The 18,059-nt window shown below is 46.1% G+C and overlaps 1 protein-coding gene across 14 annotated transcripts; it reads left to right on the forward strand.

Annotated features, from left to right (window-relative positions):
- Positions 1-4,582: 4,582 nt before the first annotated feature.
- Positions 4,583-10,945, forward strand: LOC117889974. Of its 14 annotated transcripts, XM_034794550.1 has the most exons (4): positions 6,731-6,876; positions 6,964-7,002; positions 9,805-9,856; positions 10,291-10,945. In XM_034794550.1, the coding sequence occupies exons 1-4, from the start codon at positions 6,808-6,810 to the stop codon at positions 10,746-10,748; spliced, it is 618 nt and encodes a 205-aa protein (XP_034650441.1). In that variant the 5' UTR covers positions 6,731-6,807; the 3' UTR covers positions 10,749-10,945. The 14 variants fall into 14 exon arrangements, with proteins under 14 accessions (XP_034650446.1, XP_034650440.1, XP_034650442.1 ...); XM_034794555.1 differs by lacking the exons at positions 6,731-6,876; positions 6,964-7,002; positions 9,805-9,856 and adding exons at positions 4,583-4,683; positions 4,757-4,793; XM_034794549.1 differs by lacking the exons at positions 6,731-6,876; positions 6,964-7,002; positions 9,805-9,856 and adding exons at positions 4,966-5,046; positions 5,105-5,207.
- The last annotated feature ends 7,114 nt before the right edge of the window (positions 10,946-18,059 follow it).

Raw genomic sequence — 18,059 nt, forward strand, 5'->3', positions numbered from 1 at the left:
TGGGGAGGGGATGGGAGGGGAGGGAGATTCGCGGGACGAGATGCTGACGCCTCCGTCTGTTGAACTTTTGCGTTTCTGTGCCGTAGCTGCTGTTGCACTTGCATCTGCATCTGCCCCTCGCATCTCCACTTGTATCTGTATCTGTATCTGCATCTTTTTCGGCGGGCAGCATTCAAGCATTGCAACTGCTTGGCTTGGCGTTCAATGTCTGGACACTGACCGCACCATTATCTCAGCATACACACACACAAACACACACACACACATTCATATATAAATATAAGTTTCAAATAAATATATATTTATATATTTGGCAATGCATGCAAAGAAGCGTAACGCAAAGAAAGTGCAACTTGTTGCTCTGCTTGTGGCTGCTGCTGTTTTGGAAAAGTGTTTGGGGCCTCAATCCCCGTCCCGGCCCCGTCGCCGGCCCCTGTTGAAGTGTTGAAGTGACTTGCTCTGGCCAACAGGTGATATAACAAGTTCACATAATTTTCTGGCTTTTCTTTTGGCGTTTTTATTTGATTTTTCTTTTTCTTTACTCCACCCGTCGTCATATTACACATTTTGCAGCTGTCGAGTATGCACAGTCGCGGCAAACAACTTCACGACTCTGATGGATAATTGCAGGCGGCAGCTAATCACAATCGGTCCCTTCCCAGACTGCTATGCATTGTAATGCATAATTAATAAATGTTTTGGTGGATTCAGTCAGCAGCGTAACCAGCCTCAGCCCCCTGGGAGAGCTTGCCAAAACAGACCCTTCCTCCACTCGGCCACTTGCAACTTTTGCTGACAAATGTCTCCCCAATGTCGCCGACTCCCCGCCCCGCCCTCAGCTACTATTGTCCCATAATAGCACAGGTAAAAATTCATTACACGAACTAACTGGCCAACTGGCTATCTGGCTAACTGGCCGACCATTATGCAAAGTCCAAGTCCATTCCGATCCACGCCAGAGCCATGCCAAAGCCATGGCATAGCCATTTCAGTGCGGCACGTTTCGAGGAAGTTGATTGTCACAAAGGCCTCTCATAATCATAACTGTGTTTACAGCCACAGCCTGCCCGTCTGCCCGCCCCATCGACATCGACTTCGACAGCATTAACAACCAGCGCGACGGTCAGGTTCATTGGGGAAATTATGGGCATTGCAGACACAGCCAAAGTGGCAAAAAAGTAAACCTCAAATCGTACTTGTCCATTTCCTTTCTTCAGCGGGGGGAGAGAGCGCTCTTAAAATTCCATTTTAACAACCCGCAAGTTTCTCCCAGTGTTGCGATCATTTTCGCTGCAATTGAGAATCGGCCAGCTGGACTCTGGACTCTGATCCGCCAAAGAAATCAAAATAAACCAAAACAAAAGAGACAGACAGAGCCAGTAAGGGAATGGGAATGGGAATGGGAGTGGAGAAATGTTTCCCATCCACTGCGATACGATGGCTGGCCTCTCTTTTGTTTATTAACTAATTAGCCCGAATGCTTAATGCTCCACATACTTTCCGTCCGTCTGTCAGGTTATGTCAGGGTTTCCCCTCGTGCCGATCTCTCAATTGTGGGCATTTCGCAAGAATCTCGCCAGTCGAGGTACGCCTCTGTCTTGATGGATGAAAAAGCGAAAGTGAGTCTGCCCAGCTGCCTGGCCTCCTCCGATCTAAGCTAAGCTAACGCAACGTTCTAATTGGCCACGTCATTCGCGGGCTTTGAAGTTCAAGGCCGCGCTCAAAGAGTGGCGAATCGAAATTAATTACATCCAAAGTTCTCTGGGCGTTGTTTCAGTGCTCCCTCCACCAACGAGCCCGAGCGGTGGTGGGATCTGTTTTAGATTAGCAATTCGTACATATGGCCAAATGAAGTAATTTTTGGACATACTCTTCTGAGAGAGAGGTGGCATTGAAGGATACATGTGTTTGGGAATGTTTCTCATACTCTGATGGAAAAGGGTAGCTACAAATCGGCTTCAAATAGCAAATGTGAGGGTTTTCAAGAGTTAATTGGGCACACGTTAGCGCCGAGTGTGCTTCGAGTTATTTAATTGATGATTAAAAGACTCAGCAGTACCAGCATCAACAGCAACAGCCAGCACACCCACACCCACAATTAGCCATTCAGATTTATTCACTTCACATTCACATCATAATCATCATTTATGCAGTTAACAATGGGCCAGTTTTAGATCATAGAAGCCTGATTCAAGCCGGAACTTGTGCGCTACATGATTTGTAAGTTTTAACTTGATTGTTTTTTTTTTGTTTGGTGGGCATTAAGATCAGATCAGATCGGATCCGTGGCTATTACGTCTCTTTAAGAAGTCTGTGAATGGAATCGGAACAGTTAAGTTTCGGCTTTGGTTTCACTTCTGGGAAGGAAGTGACTCTGAACTTGACATTGAGGGGGCGTGCCCTGCCGTGCCGGGCCAAAGAAATGCAAATTTCTGACCGTTCTCACGAGCGAGTGAGGCGGAAGGAAGGAAGTCAAAGTGGGGGCCAGTTGGCACTTGGATTCAACTGGAGCTGCAACTGACATCCGCCGATCTGTATATGAGTAATTCCATTGAAATCAATTCAAATCAATCGCAATGCCCCCGCTTACAAATTACCAATCGACGCCACCGAAGGCAACAAAGAAAACGGTGAGGGGGAAAAAAACCCATAGCCCCCCCCAAACCAAGCAAACCAAATCCGCTTTTTTCCAATTGTTGCGCACTTGAAGCATGAAGCGTGCCCGTCGAGTTGGAGGTGGAGGTGGAGGTGGGGGTGGAGCAGCACCTGACGGACTGTTGGACTGATGGACTCCGATGGACTCCTCCGACATGGACAGTCCGATTGGGCATGGCTGAGTGCTCTAACGGGCGCTGGTGGTCTGGCGGTGGTGGCGGCCTCTTCGGGCGTTGCCAATCCCATGGAACGCCACAAAAGAAATGCTGACTCGCACACCAAGCTGGAGGCTGAAGTTGGGGCTGGGGCTGGGGCTGGGGCTTAGATGAGGCTGGGTCTGTGGCTGATTCGGGGCTAACGGGCTCATTAATTTCAGTTCAAGGCATCTTTACGTAAACTCGCTCGTTCCGTTGCCGATTTGTAACAATAAAATAAACTTGAAGTGTAGACGCGAGAGGAAAAAAACGCGCAACCATTCCAACTACAAGTAAATTCGCAATTTTGTTACAATTTGTATTGTCTTGGGTGCAGTTCGAGTCCGAATCCGAATCTGAATCCAAATCCAAGCCCTGCCATTGCCACGGTGCCAGCCCCAGCCTCCTCGGCCACTCCCAGGGCAACTATTAATTATCACAATTCAGCAAAAGACTGTTTGTTTTCGGGTCTGACCGCCCTATAATTACCCGAGCGGCTCGCTTTAATTGCCTTAGATTTATTTTAAATGGGTCAGGTCAGACGTTAGTAGTACGAATGCTGCTCTGAACTTGAAATTTCTGCGTGTTAAACTTAACCCACTCGACTACAATGCAAGGGTACAGTGGCACACGAAAAGCAATGGCAATTTCGAGCAACAGTTATAAACGACAGAGTCCGGGGGGGAGGGAGTGCCCCTCAGAATCCCTTATAACTCCCGAGATGAATACATACAAAATAAACAACATTTTCTGACCAATTCCTATTGCAGGTACTCTACAAATGGCTATTGTAAGCAGCTCTGTACTTTCTTCAATAGATCCGAGGACTTGTTCTTTCAGAAAGTTAAAAAAATAAAAGCAAAAATAAACAAGAAACTTGTTGAGCCTCGTAAACTTCAAAACTCTAGTATTTTATAGAAATTAATTGGTAATTTTGCAGGTTTTGCTCTTTTAATTGTGTTTAGTTCTAAAACATTAGTCTAGCATCTGTCTAGCACCGTTTCGGTTACACGCACCCCTCGGTCCGTTGAGCGGGAGAAGAGCTGCGTTCTGCCGGGTCCCGCGCGTAACAGGGTTCGGCTTGGTATCGCATGAAAATAATCCAGAAATATTAACTATGCTAATATACATATATATTAGAATTGAAAACTCCTTTATTTGCTCCAGTTTCCATCAAGTAAAGGCTGCAACCATTAAAGACAGAGAGCAATACGTACCTACGATTATTACCGGTGATTTCCCTTGGGTAACACTTGACTTGCTTGGACTTGGACAATGTCTTGACTATGAATCGGACTGAATCATTTTATGCGTGTGCGCCCCTTCAGAGGATATATGTATGTTAATTTTGCATTTGATTTGGCAGCGTAGAGATTTACATTCACGAGTAAATATATTTCTGGTCAGCATCAGCAGCTCGGACGACACGTACCCGCCTTTATATTTATTTATCCCATCTGATTTCCTTTGCCATGGCATAACCCACGTGAATTCCAGGCTATGAATTGCGAGACTCGTTCTGTGAGGGTATCAACACTTTCAGCTTCCCTCTCTAAACATTGCTGATTGGTTTCAAAATACTTTTAACCGATAAGTCAACAGCGTGTGAACCACCCAACGATTAAAAATCCGTCCTAACCTTATCGCATTATTGTACCAAGGGTAGCACCAGCTTGGACTCTGCCTTGGTTTGGCATGGGAGAGAGTTTTCAGTTGGCTATCCGTGTTCATATGAATCGGCGGAACCACCGGGACTCCCCTGCCCGCGAACATGTCAGTGGCCCTCTATTCGTGCCTGCTGTTTCTGGGCCTGGGCATTAGCATATTAATCAAGGTAAGTAAGTTCGCTTACTTTTGGCAGAGGAGACAGATTATATATCTATGTACATGTATATATTCTATTGCAGATTGTCTTAATGGCCACCAGGAGGGCACGAGGCAGAGGTAAGATTTATTTGGATCGAGAAAACATATTTAATTTGTATGGTTTGCCGATTGTTTGCCTCTAATTTGAAGAGAGATAGATTAGATAAGGATATGGGCAACGGGCAATGGGGGGGCTGATTGGGAGCTTAGTCAGTTGTCACAAAGCACTTGTTGTGCACAGACTTGGAGTTGGTCAGGAATAGGAATAGGAATGGGTGCGGAATACAGCTCTTTCTCCATACTGATCTTGATCATCATTCTGATCATAGTCGTGAGTACTCGATTCAAAGCCACGCGTGTAGACGCCTCTATAGGACTCTCAATTGCAGTTCCTTGTCAATGCCTACAACAAGAACAAGCGAGTTGCCCGTGAGGAGAGTTCGAGAGAGAGCCCGTCCAGGAGGACAGCTGCTCCCAGAATCAGAAGTACTGGTAAGCGGTCCACATTTGGAAAACAAAACAAAACAAAATAAGGAGAGCTGATAGTGGCTATCAGAGCGGGGCACATGCCTGATTACACGACTCCTGATTACCTTATGTGGCCCACACCTCACCAGAAGTTACCAGGCTATAATTAGAGATCTGATTTGCTTATCTGGTCACCCGAATTACGAAAGTTTCGCGACAGCCAGGTGATGCAAGGCATTTATCCCATCCCTCCTTATCTCTCTGTTTATCGGGGCTTTATCAGAGACACTCTGCATGGTGTGGGTCAGGTGCATTTGTCCCCGCAGCTCTAGACTCATTTGCATTGCCACATTGCTCAGGTAAAGGCTGACGCTGAAATGTCTTTCGTGGAGTACTACTATTTCATATCCTTCCTGCTCATTTTCCTCATTCTGTTGCGGGTAAGTGGATCTCTGCTGCGGGATGAAACACATATGTACATACGTATCATTGGTTTTCTCTCAAGGCCTACGTTTGTCCCACGCACAACTGGAAGTGTCTGTGCTGCCTTGCCTACGGCCGGGAATCGGGTGAGTTAGCCCCTTTCTACCCCTCTCCAAGCAACCCGTCATCGGTTTGTCTCTACGTTTGTTTGTGTAAATGAAAAATTGAAAGTCTACCAGCGAAATCCCTCAGTTGTATCCAATGTTCGCGGAATTCTGGTTCTTTGCCATTTTACTTTCGATTGTCTTTTGGCTGGTTGGACGGGTAAGTTTGCTGATCCCATCCCAGCAGGAGCTTCGTCCATCTATTTCTCTCTCTCTCTCTCAATCCATTGTACCACCTTTGCCTCCATGCCATCCCCCTAGGAGTGCTATCTGTTCGTTAAACTAAAAGTCGAGGAATGGAATATTCACGTGTACGAGCGCATCCTGCGCGAGGAGATGATGCTGCGGCTGGCCATCGAGGGTAAGCAAGTCCACTCCCAAAAGCTTGCCCAGCCCCAAAAAGCTCTCCCTCCCGATAAGATATCTCTTTGGGGGGTAAATGTTCGTGTCAATATCAGCAATAAGCATAAAGAAATTATTACCACACTTGTTTGGCATTCTACGCCGTATTTAGCCACCAACTCAGATTCCGTTCGGTTCGATTGACATTCGGCTGCCCGCAAAAATGCAACTGATGGACGTGTTCTACATCTGCCTACTGATCCTCCTGGTATCCTTTGTGAGTTTCAGTTCAGCTCCCAATCTCTCCTGTTCATCTCTATCGTAACCAACCAATCTATTTGCTCCGACAGCTCTGCTACAAAAGCAAGGCGAACCAGAACTCGATGCTGCGAGACAGCTCTGTGGCGGAAGGTGCGTACCAGTGCGAGTGTGTATGGAAATCGATAGGGGCATAGATACCAATGATAGAGTCCAAGGCAATGCTGATAGAGTAGAGCTCCTCGAGTGCTAAAATATCTGTTCACATACCATTAATCACAGGCTTGTCCATATCGTGATAAGGGCTGTTTTGCTTTGGGCTTTGACTTTTTTTCGTGTGATTAGGAGGCAGTTACTGTTTACACTTCTGCCTCTGCGGCAAGGCTGGAAGACTCACTCGTGCCCGCTCCCTGTCTTGACTCCAATGATTAGTTGCAATGGTACTTTACGTGAGCGTTTTCCTGGGATGGTTCCTCATAATCGTGATTGTGGCCGTGCTCGTGCGCGTAAGTTGCTCCAGGAATTCCGGAATTTCTATTTCTATTCCTATTCCTATTCCCACCAACCCCAGTGAGTGATCTTCATCGTTGCAGGTGTGTTGCCTGTGCGCCCGCCACAAGAGTCAATCTACTCGGCAGCAGGGTAGGACACGTTACCGTGGTCCTGGTCCTGATCCTGTTCCTGGTGCTGGTGCTGGCCCAGCCCGAGTGCTGCAGAGCTATCGAATCGATCCGCCTTTAGTCAGTACGGCAGGCAGAGGTGAGGACTAAGCCCGGGCGACCGATTCATCATCATTCGCAACGACAATCGTTGAGTCAGCTGAGTCCCAGATAAGGTTATCTATCATTCGTTGCTTATCGATAGAGGTGCAAAGGCAAAAGCAAAAGCAAAAGCAGAGACTCGCAGAATTTCGCTCGATTCAAAAACAGTCCATGCAGATGGCACGCAAGGGCTCAGTCTCAGTCTCAGTCTCTGAGTACCATCGATCCGATAATGTAACCAATGGACAGATATCCACTGCCGATTGTCTAACATGTCCGACCAACTCCATTATTTCGAACTCGGGATTTTGCTTGTCATCTTCGTTTTAATCGTCTACCTCCCGTTGCGAGTAAGTCTTGGACTCAGAATTAAGTGAGTGAGTGAGTGAATGAGTGAATCCTCAATTTGTTCTAGAAATATGTGGCCCGGAAATGCAGCCAACCGAGGCCAGCACCTGTCAGTACGCCCATGAGCAGGTTCAGTGCATCATACCCATCGTCGTCGCTCAGTTGGACAGGTGAGCATGGGCATAGAGGTATTCTGTCGTGGCATTGAACTAAACTTCCCATATGCCTCATTGGCGGGGGGTTGTGATTTGTGATTTTCCGGCAAGTCCGAAACAATATGTTCCTTTGTCTGGCCTCACATTAGTTTTGTGCTCCACTACGCTGGCTCTGAATTAATTAGCGATCGTGTTGATGGCTTCCGCACTCTCTGGCTTTTACTCTAGCTTCGGCGAGTGCTGCTATCCGGAGCAAAGTTATCTGCCAGATACTCGCATTGTGGATACCATTTTCCAGGGCTGTCTGTGTGCACTCGTATAATTTACGCATTTCGTCACTGAAATGGCATAGAACATGGCAGAACAGAAACAAAAACAGACAGCCCAGACTATCTTATCAGACACATGGCGATACACGGCATTGCTTATCAGGCGGACGGCCCTTGACGCACCTGCAATCCCCGCTGCCAGCGCTCCCCGCCAGTCGCTGATAAGTCTTGGCCAGAGGCGGCTCGATTGCGGCCAGAATGGAGGATGAACAGTTGCCCAAAGGCCTCTCTATGGAGCGAATATCATTCACAGAGGAGCACACAATTGCCTACGTGGATACCCGATCCAGGTCCCGCTCCGCGCGCGAATATCGGTGCGAAAATGCCGGCCGTTGCGCCCTACCTAGTTTTCTTCTTCCTCGCCTTCATATCCTGTGCCGTGACCTTCTGTTGCCTAAGCTTCTGCATGTGGGCCTGCTACGAGGCGTGGAGGACCGGTCCGGAGCCGGGCCGGCGTAGAGCCCGTACTCGACGCGGTAGGTTGACAGAGTTCCTGGATCACTTCTACGTCCCCTTCAGCAGTATGGTCAAGGGGGTAGGGTAAGGTGATCGAGTGCGATAGCCCCCGGTTGAGGCAATTGACTTGGCCAATCAACACTTCAATACTTGGCTTCCTTGGCCCCGATAAGATTAGTTCAACGCTCGCTCAGAAGAGGGCTCTGCTCAGTATTGGCTGGTTACTCAAGTGCTTCGATTGTGTGTGGTTTAGACACTGAAATGGATCTGTTCATCGTCTATGTGGGAGCCTTCTTTGTGCTTTTCCTGGTGATGCCCATAGTCTACTTCTTGATGCAGGTATTAACCCGCTCCCGGAACTGCCATGCCTCCTCTTACGTTCTCGTCTGATATTCCCTCAAAGTTTCTGCTCTGGTTCATTCTGAACAAGTGCTGTGGGTCGAATCCTCCGCAGCGAGCTCAGGACCAACGTCGTCGTCGCCCCCGCCGTCGCGTTGCCAACATTGGTATGTATTTGTCGTCTGAGTGTGTCCCGTCCCGGTCCCTGTCCCTGTCCCGGTCCCGGTCCCGATTGCTGCCCATAAATCAATAAAACCCTGAAGTGTTACTTGATAAGCCTCTCTGTCCCGCGATTAGCTCTGCTATTGCTTCGCTGAATCGCCTTACAGACATTGCGAATTTTGATGGATGGAGTTAGTCTCTCGGCGAGTTTCTTTCAAAATGGAAGCGGGCCCAGTGATTGCGTTTTTCATCCTCCTGGCCATAGGGTTTGTGGCCTATGCCGTGCTGCAGGTGACACTCTACCTCCTTCTCCTCTTTCCTTGATTCCCTTGATAAATGCTCCATTATTTTGACTTTAAGTGCGCAGTCATATGCATCGCCAAGAGGTTTTGTTCTGCTCGCGTACGCAGTGGCAGCTCCAGCCGGATCGAAGGGATGGCCATGTCCTCTGCACCCTGTAAGTTGCTCTAGGAGTGGCTCTGTGCAGACATTTGTAGTTTATGGCCATCGCGGGGTTATATATGGCGGGAGTTTTATCGTCCCCATACGTGCGGGCTGCACACAACATGGCGCACAATCTAATCGGGCGATTATCAATGGCCGCGCAGTGCCAAACTGGAAACTAGAAAACTCTGTGGCCGTTCAAGTAGAAACCAGTGCTTGTTGGGGATGTAGTCCGGCTTTGGTCAGTAGGCAATCGAAGTGCTCCCAACACGAGTATGTACGCTCCCATCATGGACTGGAACTCATCTGACTTTGGTATCCATGTGGCCATCTACCTAGCTCTCATTGTATTCTTCTTCTGTCTGCTCCCTATCGCCTGCTATTATGTGCGCATCGAGAGTCGAACGCTGGCAAAGATCTGCCCACCACGACGACGACGACAGCAGCAGCAGCAGCAACGACAGAGGAATCAGCGATATGACATTGGAAATGGTAACGTGTGCCAAATGTGTGGGACTGTGTGGGGGTCTATCTAATCGCAGTTAGCTGGTTAACGCTGGAACTGCGGTGTGGGGCGATTATTTTGGCAATAGAACTTCAGCTACAGCCGCAGAATGACTTTGACATCTAATTTGATTGTGACGCTCGGTTTTGTGTTTGCCATATTTGTAATAGGCCAACTGATATACGTAATTATCCATTCATTGCTCGAGGCCCCGGGCCCGCTCGGAGGGGGAGAGTCAAGTAACAATGGGCCCGTAATTGATTTATTTTCGATTTCGTTTTGTTTTGATTTGATAGTTGGCAAAGCGCATGCACGACTCCGTGGCACAGAACCGACGACTGCGCCAGCTTGGTACACTCTCGCTGATCGTGTGGATCGATATGGACTGTCTTACTAATTGGTATTTCCTCATCTCTTTCAGACCGCCAGGGCAATGCGTTGAACGCTTCGGAGGAGCGGCCGCACAACCGCTATGGCGACATATTCTTCATCGAGCCGAGCAGCGAGGAGTCGGCACGCATTCGCAGCCAGCTGGAAAAGGACGACAAGGAGCTGCCCAGCTATGACGAGGTGATGCGTATGTGTAATCTGACAACGCCAACGGCGGCCGCTGCGGCGTCACACTCGCCCTCGGCTGTCCCCAGCCCCATTGGGATAGCGGCTTTGCCAGCTCCGCCATATTCGGAGTCTGATCCGCATGCCGATGCTGCGGCGGTGGCGGTGTCGGTGTCGGTGGCTGCGACACCACTCACAGTCATCACGATGGAGCCGGAACCCTCGACATCGCGTGCCGCGCAGAGCCCAACAACAACAACCACCACCCTCGTCCGCGGTGCCCCTCTGACCCTGCCGAACACGGCATCCAATACGGAAGTTTGATTGGCGACTGCCTGCTGCATTTTCCGAGCGAGCCACTATGGGCTACACAGATTTCCATTTGTGTGTGCTTCTCATTTCAGAAATGAACATGTGTGATTTTATTAGATACATCTTAAGTACATATTTAGGCGCTAGTTTAAGTTTGGCTTATTGTAAAAACATATTTATACAATCTAGGCTGAAATACATTTTTTAAGGTACAAACAGATGAAGTTATCGATAGCATTTCTCGACCTATCACTCCAGAAGTGTAATGGAATGGCCGTCTGAACGATTAACATACGGCTTATAGAAGTTTCGGAGAGCCTGGGAACTTGCGGGGTTAGTGTCTGTGACTCCATTTATGCCGAAAAGTAGATTTTCAACACAATTCCATATAAATCACGCTTTTCACTGAACAAGGCAATCTCTTTCCGATGAAGTGTTTGAAGTTTAGTGTCACGACGATAATCACCATCAACATGCTACGAAAAGTGAGCAACACTGTTCTCCAACATTGTCACGGAATAAGCTACATTTAGTACCCTTGGAGGGTTGGATATGCTCGAACAGAGGACAAATTGGAAATCTCTAGCTACAATCAATGCAAAAAGAAATCAATCTGTGTGAGCCATCTCAACGAAAGTGTGCAGATTATAGATACCGAGAATGTATCTAGATCGGTATATATTACATGTGTTATATGTAAAATGTAAAATATATGTAAGGGTTAAAAGCATGTCAGTCTAAGACAGGGCTCGGCACCCATACAATCAACGAGCCGTTTTTGCGTTTGTGTGTGAAGACAGCACGCAAAACGGAACATTTCACTATATTGGTATTGGTACGAATCACTGTAGTAGTACTCGTGTACGTGAGGGCAGCGCAGCAGCAGCGCATTTTTCCGCACCCCAGGGATAGTGCCGTGCCGAGCCCTGGTCTAAGACAAAGTCATTGTTTAAAAGCAGCTGGTAAAATGGAAATTGAATATTAAGTATGGCAAATAGGGTACACAAGTGCCCATACTATACTTTACTATCGGTTGGCCAGCCACAAATTGTCCAATGACGTAACATTCCATTCTCACACACGTAACTCTTAATGTTTCCTATCTTGGTTGCTCCTATTAGTTTTAACCTTATTTTGCAATCATTCCAATAAAAGAAAGTCGTGAAAACTAGCTAGTCTTGTGAAGAATTTATTGATAAATCGGATAAAATTATAGTTTTAGCGCGGAGACTCATAACTAGCTAGTGTTATCAAATAGAACATCAAATTCGAGGAAATGTGTGAAGGTTACGTTTTATGTAAGTGTGAACGTATATTCTTTTTGGTATATCTCTGTGGGATTTCTGTGCTCATATTGAAACGCAAAATGAGGAGAGAGAAGAGAGGATCTTGCTGACCTAATCCTCTCTTTGGCATGTGACCGCAAGGTATGGCAAGCAGGTAAAAAAGGACGAGCTTTTTTTAGGCTCTCACCTTTTTCGCACCTGTTGCAAGTATCCCTAATAGTGCATGCGAGAGCTTCTCGCAGGAGAGAATTTCCCTGACCATTTAGGCACAGGAGAGGATTTCCCTGGAAAATTTCCATCACGTAGGATTAAATCGCCGAGTAATTTACCTGGCGCCACTGAAATTTTTGTGACGTATTTACCTGCTGTCGCACCTTAGTTTTTGGTGAAAATTTCGCAGCATGAAAGCTCCCTTGCTTTGTTTAGGTACTTTGAAAGCTCTCTTCCTTTGCGAAGGGACAACTAATGAACAACTAAATATAAAATAAAATATATTAATATTTGACTATTGACTATAGATTGTTATAGTATTTTTTTATTCATGTATTTTAAATTAGGAATTAACTTCTAATTATGGAATATGGAATACGAATAAATGTATAAATTAAATATTATAATAAATATATTATATATTATAAAGTATATGTGTACATAAATATTTATGTACATATATGATTGTAATTATTGGTTCATGTGCATGGGGAAGAAAGTACGGGTAATTTGGTCTGGAGCATGAAGCAACTATATATACATACATACATATGTACATAGTTTCTTCATGGTCTGGAGCAGCCTCGGCACCCATACAATGAACGTTAAGTTTTGTGCGAAGACAGCGCGCTTTATATTGTTCGTAGCAAACAGCTGACTTTAACAGCTGTTATCTTAACAGTGGTGCGCAATGTTAATTTTCTGGGTATGTTACATTACGGACTGATGTTATCCCTATGTATATCTGTTAAAAAAAAATATTACTTTTTTTACTTTTGACAAATGAGCGGCAGCGCCGCGGCAGAGCCTTGTCCTTTGCACAACAGATAATAAAAAATAGATAGGGCCATGCCGAGCCCTGCTCTGGAGGGAACTGTAAAATCTATCTGTCCCAAAAGCGATGGTGTCAAGAGGTCCACAAGTTTTAGCCAATATCGGTATGGTGGTCTGTCAGAGTACCTATTTAGATTTCTAAGGCGAATATAATAAATTGTTTTTGAGAGGATTCAACAAGAATACTCCTTGTATTGAGGACTCCACACAGAAGAACAATACTCCAATATCGGGCGAACCAACGAGACGTACAGTGTGTTTTAGTTACATACGGATCGTCAAACTCTCTGACCAATGCTTAATAAACGCTAGGACTCCCTTAGCTTTGTTAACCGTAATGGCTATTAATATGGCTATTTAATGTGGATATCGATCCAGAACATGGTGTCCTAGAGAACAGGAGACAAAATGTGGTGCACGGCGGTGAAAAGTCATAAGTTTGCACTTAGTCTGGTTCAAGAAAAATAGGTTATTCGAACACTCGTATATTCCACCGACTTCGGATGTCTTAATATACGAGCAGCACTTGTCCGCCTTAAAAACTGTTTCTTTCTCGTTATCTGATAAAGACCATATAATAGTTATTGGGGATTTCAACCTGCCAGGTACCATTTGGTCTTCGGTTAACGAGTCTAATAACCTTATGCCATGTCACCACACGACTTTGTTGATGTCTTATTAGACCTGTCCCTGTCTCAAGTCAACCATGTAAAAAACTCCTTGGGTCGATTGCTTGATCTTTGTTTTGTCTCGGATCCGACCGTAGCGTTGTTCCGCTCACTATACATACATACATATGTACATGAAGACTGCTATCATCCTACTTTCGAAGCGTCGGTAGATATTGGACCTACTGTATCGGATCGTGCGGGTAGGCTATCTGAACGCGTCCGCTGCTTTCGTAAAACCGAGTTTACGAAGCTCAATAATTTAACTAGGGATTTTGATTGGTCCGCTTTGTACTTGTCCACTGACGTTATTGAAGACACAAACATTTTTATACCTGGTACTAGAAGAGTAAATAGGGTATATTGAATTTGTGCACAAAATTGGATGTACATTTGTAACGCACAGAATCAAATATATACGACCACATAAAGTATACATATGTACATATATATTCTTGATCAGCATCAATAGCCGATTCGATATAGCCATGTCTGTCTGTCTGTCCGTCTTGTTGAGCGTCTGTATCTCAGAGACTATAAAAGCTAGAGCCACCAAATATTGCATCTAGATAGCTGTATGCTCACACTGTTACAAGTGTATTTAAAAATTTCGGCCAGCCCCCTTCCGCCCCCTCAAAACCAAAAATATAACTAACGAGAAGGGACGTGTGAGACGCTTCTTACGCGTCACAACTTTTAAACCCGGCACTCAGTACTACATCTGCAACTTAGCGGTTATTTGTCAAATTTTACATTTTTCTTCATCTGTCATCTACATCAACAACACTACTCACGCCAACACACTCCTTTAGCTAGCCACCCTCCCCTAGAAACACACTTTGCAGAGTCGCGGCAGAGGCAGCGGCAGAGATGTGTCAGGGGCAGAGGCCATAAACAGCGCGAAGCAGAGTGTGAATGTTGCGGGACGGGGTGGGTTTGGCCACTGAAAATTAATTTCTCCATTGTGGCTATAATAATGATCCAATCGGATCCCAATTTGGTGATCTGTTAGATATGGTCATTCCCTACGGAATGGCGTTTTTAGTTTTCTGTTATCTTCAAAATTGTAGATTAGGGAGGTTTTCGCCTTTTTGCGGAGGCGGAAGGGGGCGTGGCTCATTTTGGAAATACACTTGTAACAGTGTGAGCATACAGAAGTCTGGATGCAAAATTTGGTGGCTCTAGCTCTTATAGTCTCTGAGTACTAGGCGCTCATCAGGACGGACAGACGGACGGACGGACGGACGGACAGACGGACAGACAGACAGACATGGCTCAATCGACTCGGCTATTGATGCTGATCAAGAATATATATACTTTATGGGGTCGGAAACGTTTCCTTCTGTGCGTTACATACAACCGTTATCCGCACAAATACAATATACCCTATTTACTCTTCGAGTACCGGGTATAATAATAACTCTCCCAAAAACACGCCCTTAAGCAGCCTCATTCCTCCACAAACACGCCCTTAAGCAGCCATATTCCTCCACAAACACGCCCTTAAGCAGCCACATTCCTCCGAACCGAACGACGCAGAGTGAAAAAGTGGGCAATAGGTTTGAAGATTTAAAATTGATTAGAAATATGGGTGAGGTACATCAATATTATAAGCTCTTTGCGTATCGGAAAATCCAGAGCATGCAATTCACAAACAATTTTATAATTGTGTACCTCAACCATATTTCCGCCCCCGCAAATCTGCGGTATTCACAATTTTGAAGATATAAGCAAACTAAAAACGCCATTCTGTAGGGGAGGGCCATATCTATCAGATCACCGAATCAGATTAGATCTTTATTATAGCAAGAATGAAGAAATTAATTTGCAGTGGCTAAACCCACCCCGTCCAGCAGCTTTTTTTATTTTTAGCACACTATCTTATTAAACACTCTGCTTCGTTCAGTGCGCGGCTCTAGGGAAGGGGGCGAGCTAACAGACCGTTTTGGCGTGAGAAGTTATATAAGTTCGTTCGTTCGTTCGGAAAACAACTGTTTTTTGAGCTCAAAATTGTTTGTAACATTTGTACCTGGTCAATGCGGACTCATCGTCTGCGACCAACCAATTTCGCTGTAGCGATTATATTAAAAAAAAAAGTTATATAGATGTAGATGTAGTTGAGAGATTTAGAAAAAATGTAAAATTTAAAATAAAAAACCACTAAGGTCCAGATGTCCTGCTGAGTACCGGCTTTAAAAGCTGTGACGCGTAAAAAGCGTCTCCCACGTCCCTTCTCGTTTAATTTTTGTTTTGTTTAGCTAAGCTCTTTTAGTGTCGCATGGGCTACTTGATGGTGCAGTCATTGCATATCAACGTCCAGAAGAATCATAATCTTAAGATGCTTCAAGATGTACATATGTACAAACGTACTTGATTTCAACCAATAAAATTGAGATAGAAAATGAGAGATACTGATTTTATTTGAAAATGTAATTTTATTTAATTATCTGTTATGCCTATTGAATAATATAAACTTCACAGCCGTTTGTCCTCAATTAAATCTCCATTCTCCATATTTAGTTCTTGAACAAATTCATTAATCTTACGGTGCGTTAGAGCATTATGATTGAATAATATAAACTGTAAAGCCGTTTGTCCTTGCATAAAGGCTCAAGGCGAGTGTTGGTTAAACACTCTTCCGGGCATTTTTGGTGTCCTGACATTTTCTTTGAAGTCTCTGCGCAAAAGCCACACTGCAAGCATATGTATGTACATATGTATGGCTTTGGAATGAGATGGCAAGCCTTCGTGTGACGCATGTTATTACAGTATCCTGGACACTGTCGTGCATAAACAAACCCCGGCGCATCTTCGAATCCCTGAGGTAGTTGGATAAATCTCTCGAAGTAATTTTTTAGTAATAGTTGTCCGTCATGATCGTTGACAGAGCAGCTGAGCGCTGAGCAAGAGTGTGTGTCTGTGTTGCCCGCCCTAGAGCCTGATGTTAGGCGGGGCTTTGGCAAAATGCTTCGTGTGTGCATGGAACTCGCCTTTGCGACTGTTGGTCGCGTTGCCAATATTTCTTCCGCCCCTAGAAGCTCCTGCTGGTCCTCCGAATCTGGCGACCCAAGTACTCTATTGTCAATCGCCGGGGTTTCAGGTATTGGGGGCTCTGGAAAAAACAAGTGTTCTGTAAGGTAGTCTTTTTCATAGGCTGAGGTAAGCTCAGCCTCTCCAGTGCCACCTTACAAAGAAATTTGTACAGTGCCGGGAGCCGAGATTGCGGAATGGGGACGCCGTGCGTGGAGGGGTGGGAGTATGGGCGGAAAGGGAACCTGATCGGTGGTTAGCGGATGCGCCTTCTGGCAGTGTAGCCGCCCCTGTCTGCTCCGGCTCGAGTGCCCCTGGTAGTACCTAGGAAGCACCCGTCCCGGAGACAGGCACGCGCCTTTTGAGAGCCCGCGGTCTGGCGCGGTAATGACCTGCGACCAGCCCAGCGGAGCCTCCAACGGTGGGCGACCACACTTACCGTCTTGCACTTGCACTTTGGGGGGTGGAAAGGGGGGTTAAATTTACATTAATTTATTGTTCCACGAGCACATTTTTAAGTTTTATTTGCATTTATTTCATTTCTTATTGCTGGTTCCTTGCCCTGTGCTTAAATTTCCTATCTCCCTGCCTACTCGCACCTAACTAAGTCTAAAAAAGGGGGATAAAGCACGCAGCCTCGCTCACCCGATCCTCTCGAGCTTTTTCTGGTGGTTTCTCCTCTGTCGCCTTGTCCTCGGGCGATCCTTGTACTCCCGGTGGGGGTGTGTCCTCGTTCCACGTGTTCCACTCACTGCCCACTGACTTGTGGACTTTTCGCATCGATCAACTTCTCCGCTTGGTGGCAAAAATCGAACTCCTCGAGGCGGGCTCCGCGTGGCGATCGCGAGCCCTTAGCTGCGGTCCCTTGTCCGGGCTGCGCTGCCGCTGATGCCGTCGCTGCCCACGCCCGTGGCTTTCGTGCTGTTGGCCGCTCTCGGGCTGCTGCCGGCGCCCTTGCTCTCTCGCTCTCTGGGCTGGGGTTCGCTTCTGCTGCTGGCTCACGTCATGAAGCAACTATAAAGGAGGTCTCGTCGGCAATTTTAAGACATTTGTACGAGTGAAAAGTGCGAGTGAAAAGGCTCTCGCTGATTAACCCTTTGAAGGCAATGTGAAAAAACACGAGTTTTGTTTGTTTTATAATTTAATTTTTAATAATATGCTCTCTCTGAACATTTCGGTACATGAACCACTTTCAAATCTTTCGCGACCTTGCCGCATAAACTGCACCAACTCATTTTTAAGCGCAAATATGAACACTTGAAAAAAAATTGTGTCCGCGACCAACCTTCCGCGTC

The sequence above is a fragment of the Drosophila subobscura genome, chromosome E, assembly GCF_008121235.1.
Source record: "Drosophila subobscura isolate 14011-0131.10 chromosome E, UCBerk_Dsub_1.0, whole genome shotgun sequence".
Classification (NCBI taxonomy): Eukaryota; Metazoa; Arthropoda; class Insecta; order Diptera; family Drosophilidae; genus Drosophila; species Drosophila subobscura.